This window comes from Malus sylvestris, chromosome 15, assembly GCF_916048215.2.
Source record: "Malus sylvestris chromosome 15, drMalSylv7.2, whole genome shotgun sequence".
In the NCBI taxonomy this organism is placed as follows: domain Eukaryota; kingdom Viridiplantae; phylum Streptophyta; class Magnoliopsida; order Rosales; family Rosaceae; genus Malus; species Malus sylvestris.
Genome location: NC_062274.1, coordinates 12924440 through 12935034, shown reverse-complemented (window position 1 = coordinate 12935034; position 10595 = coordinate 12924440). Strand labels below are relative to the sequence as shown.

Below are 10595 nucleotides of genomic sequence, written 5' to 3'. Positions count from 1 at the left end.
TATGATTTTTCGTTGATAATCGTCGAAAAGTTTTATCCAGTTACTTTGATCTCTAAATGTTTGTTTTTTGTAATTTTTTGGCGTATGCGATCTTGAAGTATATACAAATATGTTTGACGGTTGGATCGTTGAAACTAGTTTCGTAAAATGCGTATCCCATCAAAACAATAGATTCACTAACACTTAAGAGTTTATTCATACTTTTATTAAGTATAACATAAGATTTATTGGTATCTACTAGTGTAAATATTTGAAATTGAAGATCGAGTTAATTCATTGTATTCATATATGGTCAAGGAGTGTAGCTGTAAAAAAATCATCAAATCGGAGTTAAAATAACCGTTAAATCATGATTTTTCGTTGATAATCGTCAAAAAGTTTTATCCCGTTACTTGATCTCTGAATGTTTGTTTTTTGTAATTTTTTGCGTATGCGATCTTAAAATATATACAAATATGTTTGACGGTTGGATCGTTGAAACTAGATTCGTAGAATGCATATCCCATCAAAACAATAGATTCACTAACACTTAAGAGTTTATTCATACTTTTATTAAGTATAACATAAGATTTATTGGTATCCACTGGTGTATATATTTGAAATTGAAGATCGAGTTGATTCATTATATTCATATAAGGTCAAGGAGTGTAGCTGTAAAAAATCATCAAAATCGAAGTTAAAATAGCCATTAAATCGTGATTTTTCGTTGATAACCGTCGAAAAGTTTTGTCTCGTTACTTGATCTCTGAATGTTTTTTTTTTTTTTCGATTTTTGGCTGATGCAATCTCGAAGCATATACAAACAAGTTTGACAGTTTGATTGTTGAAATTAGTTTCGTAGAATTCATATCTCATCAACTTGAATGATATGTATATTTAAGCCGATCCAATGGTCACCAATTTTTAGTATTTAATTTAATATATATATAATTATTATAATTTTTAGGGGTATAAAATTGTTAAATTAATATATATAATCATTATAGTATTTTTTTAGGGTTATAAAATTATTAAATTAATTAGTGTCACCTAGAAGCGACACCAATACTTTATGTCGCTTAAAAGCGACACTGTTTTATTTAAAGCGACACCAATATTTAAAATTATTAAATTATATGTCGGTTATAAGCGACATTAAATGTTTACGTCGGTTTAAAAGCGATGTAGACATTTAATCTCGCTTATAAGCGACACTAAATCCGACGTCATGTTCAATTAGTGTCGCAACTCTCTTATGCGCCACTACATTATATTAAACCGACACCACCCACTGACACTATAAGTCCCTTTTGTAGTAGTGAATTAGATATTGTTTAGGCATTCAAATGTATCAAATAATTGAAAGTACCAAGTAACATGTTAATGTTAATGATGAACTGTCATCTATTTGATACATTTGAATGACCAAATGATATATGTTTCGAATGATTTTTTTATAAGGATAATTATCAAATGAAAATTAAGAAATTGAATGGTTTCAGTTATGAAATTTTTACGGTGAAGATACGTTATTTGCAAGTGAAAGAATGAGCTCAATCCTCATTGGGGGAATCCAAGTATTATTCATGACAGAAATTATTAAATTTAATTGTGTTAAAAATAAATAAATAAATAAAAATAAATAAATAAACCTTCTATTGTTCTACCGTTCATCTTCCTCCACATTCATCTTATACTTTTCTCCACATTCCTCTCATACTACTACCGTTCTATCATTCATCCTCTTCTATCGTTTACTTTTTTTATTTCTTTTCGAATCATATATAAATTGGTGCTGTTGGGTTGTCTTTGGTGGTGTTTTTGCGGGTGTGTTGAGGAGATGATAAATTACGATTAATAATAATTCACACGTTCATATATATTATAAGGAAAACTAATGAAAATGACTTGAAAACTTTGAGTTTTAATGATAAGGACAAAATAAAGGGTAAAGTGAATAGTACCAGGATTGACTTTTTAGTGTAAAAATGTGGTTTTTCGTTAAAGTGAACAGTACCGGATGCTTTTCGTTAAAGTTCCCATTATTATTAGGGGTGGGCACTTGGAACCGAAAACCGAAACCGAAACACGAATCGAATCAAACCGCACCAAACGGTTTGGTTTTGCGGTTTTGAAACGGTTTCGGTTTCAAAACCGAACCGCGGCACACAAAACGGTTTGGTTTCGGTTTTGGGTTTTCAAAACCGCATCGAAACCGAAACCGAAACCGAAACCGTACTTTTTTATTTTTATTTAGTTCATTCAACTAGGTTTAGGTTATACTTATACATTTGGTTTGCGGTTCTGGGTTTGCGCCTCCTTGCATCTCCGCATCTGGCCTTTGCGAGCGACCTGGTCACCTGACTGCGAGCGACTGCCTGCGAGCGACTGCTTCTGCTTCTGCGACTGCTTCTGCGACTGCTTCTGCGGCTTGCTTTCATCTCTGCCTTGCCTCCAATCTTGGAGTCGACACACGCAGAGGTAAAAATTTCTCATCCTCTGTCTTCAATTTCATATATGTTGTTAGATTAAAGGGGAAAATATGAGAACAAACTCATGCACTGAATCATGATTGATAATTTAAAATGTGCATTTCTTTCGAATGTTAGGCAGGTTTGGGTTTGGCAAAGTAAGTAATTTTTTTTCGAAAGTTGAGATATTAGTATCAAAATTGTCTGGTCTACTTGGGTTAGGCAGGTTTCAGTGCTGTACACTAGTTTTTCTATGTTCGTAATTTCGATTGTAGTAGAGGAGGAAGAGGAGGAGGAGGTTTTTTCTGGCATAGGCATGTTCTGTTTGAAATTTTGTGCATTGGAATGAAAGTGACAATAGTCTCTTATCTGTTTGCATTTGGGGGTAGGGGGCTAACTGGAGAGCGCACGGTGAAACGGTTGCGGCTATCAAAGGCTCTGACGGTACCTGAAATTTGATCTTGAAGAAACCCTTGTTTCTAAAGTTATGACAAGGAATCCGATATTTGTTCTTTCAGACACTCTTGCTGTTGAGGCCCTTCAGAAAATGGTGCAAGGTTAGTATTAAATGAGAGGAAAATTTACTTCTTGGCATACGATCTTATTGTGGTTTGCTCTTTCTACATGATGATTTCTGCATTTATAGGGAAATTCAGACATTTGCCTGTTGTGGAGAATGGAGAGGTCATTGCTTTACTTGATATAGCAAAGTGTTTATATGATGCCATTGCTCGTATAATGGAAGGAATACAAATAATCCAACCATCTCAGCATTCTTTTGATTTGATTAATAGGTCATGACTCCAAATCCAGAATGTGCTACAGTTGATACACCAATCGTTGATGCGTTGCATACCATGCATGATGGAAAGTTTTTACACATTCCTGTTCTCGACAGAGGTAAGATGCTGATAGTAAGAGTAATGTGTTTTGCTTTGTCAAGTAACATAAGACTTATAGTTTATGATAATTATTGATTACCGGGAAGCAGATGGAGCTGTAGTTGCCGTTGTTGATGTAATTCATATCACTCATGTTGCTGTCGCCACTGTAAGTCTAGTCCTTACCTACTGTTGGTTATTACAATTTTTTGTTACCTATTGTACATTTTTGTTGTTCCTGCTGTGGCCGCTGTTTGCTTTCACAATCATCTTCACATTTCTGTTTTGCTTTTTTTTTGTTTAATATTCTTTTAATTGTTTCTTAACCTTGAGCAAGAAGAAATATCTTACATAATATTCATTGCTAACCAGGTTGGAAATACTGCTGCAGCGAGTAATGAGGCTGCAACCAATATGATGCAATAGTTTTGGGACTCTGCCATGGCCTTGAGTCCCAATGATGATGACGATGAGTCTCGGAGGTTATATATCTATATATGTTAGGGATATTAAACTATGCATCTCTATTGTGTAGCTAAGCTTTGCGATTTGACATAATTACTGATTACTGTTCTTGTTTCCTTTCACTTTCTCATGCATTTCTTGGAACATTCATTTAGGAGGAACTTGACATAGAGAGTTTCAAAATTGTCTGGTCTACTTGTGGCTTAGTTAATATGGGAGTTTTAACGAAAAGCCCAAGGTACTGTTCACTTTAACGAAAAACCACATTTTTACACTAAAAAGTCAAACCTGGTACTATTCACTTTACTCTTTATTTTGTCCTTATCATTAAAACTCAAAGTTTTCAAGCCCTTTTCATTAGTTTTCCTTAGTTAATATTTGAATGATCCCAGGATGGACTCAAGGTTCTAATTCACAAGAGTCTCCCCTTATGCGTTTACAAAGTGCAAGGTCTTCACAAGCTCAAAGGCCTCATAAACCTTCAAAGAATAAGTGTCCAAAAGGAAAAGGAAAGGTAAAGGTTTGAAACTTGAACGATGCAAAGTAAGTTGAAAACCAAGATTTTGTTGAATTCCATGAACCATTTATTTTTTTGGTTGTACTAATGCCATAAGGCATTTGACATTGAACTTTGTTTGAAACTTTGAAGTTTGAACTTTAGTTGTATTATGGCAAACTTAACTTTTCAATTGGGTTGTAGTAAACTATTGTGATTGATTGGTGATCAAGTTGAATTTTAGTAGATGTGAATTATGTGATGCGTTTTTGTGCAGTTTTGTGCAGTTTTTTGGTGCAGTTTTGATGCAGTTGTGGTGTAATTTTTGCTGCAGTTTAGCTGCTGTTTTGTGTGCAGTTTTGTGCAGTTTTGGTGCTGTTTAGCTGCTGTTTTTTGTGCAGTTTTTTGCTGCAGTTTCAGTGCAGTTTTTTGCTGCAGGTTTGGTACAGTTCTTGGTGTTGTTTTGCAGCAGTTTTTTGCTGCAGGTTTGGTGCAGTTTTTGGTGTTGTTGCTGTTTTTGGTGCAATTTTGGTGCATATTCATTAATTAATATACAAGGAAAATAAGACAATCTTATGCATAAATATGTGTATATTTTAAATTGTACATTTTTCTCTCAAAAACCAAATCGAAACCGTTTGAAACCGCACCGAACCGAACCAAACGGTTTGGTTTCATTTCGGTTTTGGCTTCAAAACCGCACCGCACCGCACCGCAAAAAGTTTCGATTTCGGTTGTGGTTTCACTCGAAACCGCACCAAACCGCACCGCGCCCACCCCTAATTATTATACTTCTACCGTTCTATGATATAACTTCTGTCTTTCGTCTCTCTCTCTCTGTAGGATATGCAAGTGGACATATTCGTTAATTGGTTTTGCTCTATCACAAAAAAGGGGGTTTTGTTGCTGTGAGGTAGAATTAGTCCTAGTTTGAAATTAAAATTCAGACTTTTCCCACTAGCATATATGACATTCAACGAAATCAGAATAAGGTATGGTCGTGTTTATATAGGGTATTTTTTTGGAACAAATGTGGTGAACTTAGAGAATGTTTAAAGTTAAATTTTTTAATGGGGTGTAAATAGAAATTAGGGTAAAATTAGTTAGATGAGAGATGGTGTTCAAATAGAAAAACTCTTACATAAAAAGCCATATCAAATTTTACAAGAACTTTTTTTAGGACCCTATTTTTTCTAAAACAAAAAATGTATACACATATTTGTGAATTCCCGATGGCAGCAATAGATGTATCAACAATACTTGTCTTGAAAGTGTTTGAAGGAAACAAGTAAAGATTTCGTAAAAGAAAGAGATCAACAATATCTCAGTTGATAAGGTGTTGAGTTTCTACTCATGAATCTCAGGTTTGAAACTTTCCCCTCTCCTAAACTATTGTAATAGTTTCGAGTCCTCCCATCCCCTTAATAACAATATTTTTTTTAAAGAAATCTGGTACATATAAATATTCGTGGCTTGAAGCTAGCTTCTCCTAGTGTGTTTAATGCCAAATTATTTTTTTTTAGTACCACATAAAGTTCTTATGAGGTTCAAAATTTTCACTATCTTCATCATCTCTATGTGTAGAGTAAGTTTATTGTGGAGAGTATTCATCAAATGATAAATCCCCAAAATAGTTTTGCATGTAATTGTTAACATGCCACTCATATAAATATAAATATTTTAGCATATTATTACTAAAACATACGTGATATATGGTGGTTACGGTGTTGGAAGAGTAAAATGGGAGGGGTTCAAATCCCCTTTGTATTTTTTTTTCCTCCCTTTTTGCCCTTTTTTTTCTTCTTTTTCTTTTTTTTTCCTTCCTTTACATCGATATTTTCCATATTTTAGCGATATTACACCAATATTTTGACAAAATATTGCTGAAGTGTGAGCGAAATTATCGACAATATTTTTCCTCCCTTTTTGCCCTTTTTTTTCTTCTTTTTCTTTTTTTTTCCTTCCTTTACATCGATATTTTCCATATTTTAGCGATATTACACCAATATTTTGACAAAATATTGCTGAAGTGTGAGCGAAATTATCGACAATATTTTTCCTCCCTTTTTGCCCTTTTTTTTCTTCTTTTTTTTTTTTTCCTTCCTTTACATCGATATTTTCCATATTTTAGCGATATTACACCAATATTTTGACAAAATATTGCTGAAGTGTGAGCGAAATTATCGACATCGATATTTTCCGATATTATCGTCAATATTGTCGATATTTGTACGATATGTACATAGATATGTTCCGAAATATCCGTGATTTGAAAAAACCGAAATATCCTCGATATTTCGTCGATATTATCGATATTTCAGACTATGGTTATTATTGAACAAACAATCTAAAAACCAAATTAACACCCGTAACAATCTAAAAACCAAATTAACACCCGTAGGCTTATCCCATGTATTCTCAAGAGGACCTCATTCACTTCCTTTTTTCCCTTTTTTTTCTTTTTTTTCTTTTTTTTTTCCTTCCTTTACATCGATATTTTCCATATTTTAGCGATATTACACCAATATTTTGACAAAATATTGCTGAAGTGTGAGCGAAATTATCGACATCGATATTTTCCGATGTTATCGTCGATATTGTCGATATTTGTACAATATGTACATAGATATGTTCCGAAATATCCGTGATTTGAAAAAACTGAAATATCCTCGATATTTCGTTGATATTATCGATATTTCAGACTATGGTTATTATTGAACAAACAATCTAAAAACCAAATTAACACCCGTAACAATCTAAAAACCAAATTAACACCCGTAGGCTTATCCCATGTATTCTCAAGAGGACCTCATTCACTTCTTAATTCTACCTAACATGTCTAACAATTTACACTTCATCTGTAGCCTAAAACAATAGAACAATATAGTAAATGGTAGAAATAAAAAATTAATTTGGAAAGCTAATATGATAAAGATTACCCACCCAATATAGTGATATACTATCGTTTTAACATTTCATACACTCATGGATTAGATAAAAAAAAGGATATCTATGTCAGATTAATGAAACCATTAATCATTAACTACATTATTAAAACTCATGGAAAACAATAAAGTAGACTATTCATAGTAATAAAAGATGGAATTAAACTGCAATGCGTTAATTATTACTAAGGAGTCGGAATCTGGTTTGGGTGTTTATACACGTATCGTTTTGCAAAATATTTTAACAAAGATTGATATAAGAGCAATAATCATTAGATACAGAGCTTTTACTGAAGATGTAAAAATTAAGATGTAGGATTTTAATCAAAGATACAGAGATTTTACTGAAGATGTAAAACTGAAGAATTTCAGTTTCATTCACGTGTCTTGAAGGAGAAGGCAGTAATTTGAAAGGTTGTGTGCAATTCGAAAATTTGCAGGAGTTTTAGAGATTATATATGGAATTGGTAGCTGCGATTATATATTTATTCATATTCATCGATTTTGTCATTTTTAGCTTAAATTAAAGTTTAAAGAAATATATATTAATATTGAAGAATAAACTGAATCTGACACATAAACATTTATTCTTTAAATGAAAATAGTATAAGAGAATGATTTAGTTAGCATCAAGGTCTAAAATATCGATATTATCCTGATATTTCTATCGAAATTTTCGTGTTTTTGGACTACCGATATTTCCGATATCATCGATATTTTAGACCTTGATAGGAACTTTATGTGGTACTAAGTCACTCATATATCTTATCATGCAATGCATAAAGTGTAAAATATTGTACTAATTCATTATATATAAATGATTATGGTGTGTTTAAATTTCTTTTATTAATTACTACATATTTTCTACACTCACAATATTTACCAGCTCGCTATATAATCAACTTAAATCAGTTAAATCCATCATGCAATGCATTTACTTCTAATTTTTTTGTGATAAACTAATATATAATTGACTAAATAAACATCCTGCAAAGTTTCAATAAAAATTTCCAAGTTTTTCTTACAATTTCCGTGGTTTTTATTCAATTTTTATCGATATCGATAATATCCCGATATTTCCATCGAAATTTCCATGTTTTTAAACTACCGATATTTCCGATATCATCGATATTTTATACCTTGGTTAGCATCAACAAATACAATGTGCAAGTCAAACAACTGGCCATCAGAGTTGAAATGTTGACGTCTCCAAATTCTGCACACGTGAACTAAACTAAACTCATGATATTTGTCATATTTCATCATGAATGAATGGTTGATCCTGTGACCATAAGGAAATTAAAATACCTCTAAACTTGAAGGGACAACTAAAATCTTACCTTAAATAATGAAATAATAATTGGTCCTGCATTGACGCCTCTAATTAGTTACAATAGGTACACTTTACGGATGCATAATATATATTACATATTATTGAGAGATGAGAGTACAAATATCACATCCAAAAGAAGAAGTCTTTGAAACTTTTTGTTGTATTGTTTTGCATTGTCTATATAGCATACGAGACAAGAATCCAACCAGAATTTCATTAGGGTTAAGTAATTCAAAATAAAACCAAATATGTATCACATTGCTGTTACAACTCTATTACTCATATAATAATTAAAATGAAAAAAAAAACTATTAAAATCTGTAATGTTATGCTTGGGAATTATCATCTAAAAATTGTTTTACATAATCGACATGTATAGTTAACATCGACCTATCATTACATGAATCAATTATCAGCTAATAATCTAGCTGCTCCATGCACACAAAGAGCTAGCAATTGCCAGATGTCACAGCTGATTTACACAATTGATAAAACTTATAAACTCAGACACCATGAAGTTGTTGTAAAGTCAAGAATCATACACAAGGACAATAATTATAGAAAAGATGGCTAGAACCATGAACGTGAACAACACGATGGTCCTTGTTATAGCAATGGTAGCAATATCCGTGGTCAGTGGCGAAGCCAGGAATTTTCAAGGGAATGGGCGAAATTTAAAAGAGTAAAAGGCTCCAAAAAAATATAACAACCAAATCCTTTTATATGGTGGAAAATTTAAATGTCGTTCATAATGTATCAATACAAACAAGTTACAATTGTTGTCGGCGATGTTTAATGTCATGAAAACGTTGCACAATAAGTTTATTATCAATAGAAGAAAAATATCTCTCTTACTGTAAACAACAAAGCTATCACTCAACCATTTATCTTCTTTTTTGTTACACAATGGTATTTTGAGAATACTTATAGCAAAAAAACTCTCTTAACTGAAGCGGTATCGACCAATAATACCAAAGTCAAGACCAAAGTATTGAAACTCCTCCTTTTGTAGTTTTCCTCTGCATCCCATTCCTTTTTCCTTTTATTTTAAATCAACTAGGCCCAAGTTTTGGGCCAACACCATGACTGCAGCAGCTAGGACCTCATTCTTACTTTTTTGTTTTTTTTAAGCTTCTAGTTTAAAATTAGGATAGCCTAGCGCCTCTCCCATTTGCTCATGCCTTCACACACCAGCGCCGTCGATTTTTCCTTTGAGCTTCAAACCCCACCTGTGTACGAGATCTGCGAGGTGCAGGGGTTCGAAGAGGGGAGAACAGGTCACGAGTTTATGTTCTGGTGGCTAAAATTCTTCTTCCTCCTCCTCTAAGATTATTGGAACTTTGTCCCTCACGGCGCTGCAAGTTTTCCGACGTGACCAGAGGGGCGGACCGTCGCTCCCAGGCTTAATTTTCGACGAGGGGAGGGGCGATCGCCCCTCCTCGCTCCCATATAGCTTCGCCATTTTTTTTTCTTTCTTTTGAATTAATTTGGGTAATCTAGCTGCATGGATCATGATTGTCAGATTGCACAGAGACGTTTGTTTTCCATACAAGTTCTTGATAGAGAGAGAGACATTTGAGAAAGAATAATAGTTTTAGAGAGAGAGAGAGAGAATTGTATTTTGTATATTCATCATCATCATTTTATATCAGTACATAGATATATATAGACAAGGTTTTCTATAGACAAGGTTTTCCTTAGTCACTAAGTAAGCTAACTGTCAATAACAAACTTAACCAACTTAGGCACCTTAATCTATGTACACTTGTCATCATCTAAAACAACTAATACATCTTTACATCCCCCGCAATCTCATGCTTGGATGAACCAAGCATCAGATTGGAACAATGACATTGAAACAAAGGTGCAGCAAGGCCCTTAGTGAGAATATATGCAAACTGTTCTCTGGAAGACACATGATAAACATTCAAATATCCTCGGATCATCCTTTCCCTGACAAAGTGATAATCTATCTCAATGTGCTTCACTCGAGAATGAAAGACAGGATTGGAAGACAAAGCAATT

At 33.2% G+C, this 10595-nt stretch overlaps 1 protein-coding gene across 3 annotated transcripts; it reads left to right on the top strand.

Annotated features, from left to right (window-relative positions):
- Nucleotides 1–2034: 2034 nt before the first annotated feature.
- On the top strand, nucleotides 2035–4898 carry LOC126601875 (CBS domain-containing protein CBSCBSPB5-like). Of its 3 annotated transcripts, XR_007615846.1 has the most exons (7): nucleotides 2035–2460; nucleotides 2840–3007; nucleotides 3097–3134; nucleotides 3245–3350; nucleotides 3442–3500; nucleotides 3704–3813; nucleotides 4731–4898. XR_007615846.1 is itself a non-coding variant. In XM_050268644.1 (6 exons), exons 2-6 carry the CDS (start codon nucleotides 2938–2940, stop codon nucleotides 3755–3757), a joined length of 327 nt encoding a protein of 108 aa, XP_050124601.1. In that variant the 5' UTR covers nucleotides 2035–2460; nucleotides 2840–2937; the 3' UTR covers nucleotides 3758–3918. The 3 variants fall into 3 exon arrangements, 1 of the variants encoding a protein (XP_050124601.1); XM_050268644.1 differs by lacking the exon at nucleotides 4731–4898 and having other exon boundaries at nucleotides 3704–3918; XR_007615847.1 differs by lacking the exons at nucleotides 3097–3134; nucleotides 4731–4898 and having other exon boundaries at nucleotides 3704–3918.
- The last annotated feature ends 5697 nt before the right edge of the window (nucleotides 4899–10595 follow it).

Bases quoted from the DNA above. Each gene is read 5' to 3' on its own strand.
- LOC126601875 (XM_050268644.1), top strand. From the start codon at position 2,938: ATGACAAGGAATCCGATATTTGTTCTTTCAGACACTCTTGCTGTTGAG. The intron at 3,008-3,096 runs GTTAGTATTAAA...CTGCATTTATAG, and splicing joins CCTTCAGAAAATGGTGCAAG to GGAAATTCAGACATTTGCCT. The intron at 3,351-3,441 runs GTAAGATGCTGA...ACCGGGAAGCAG, and splicing joins CATTCCTGTTCTCGACAGAG to ATGGAGCTGTAGTTGCCGTT.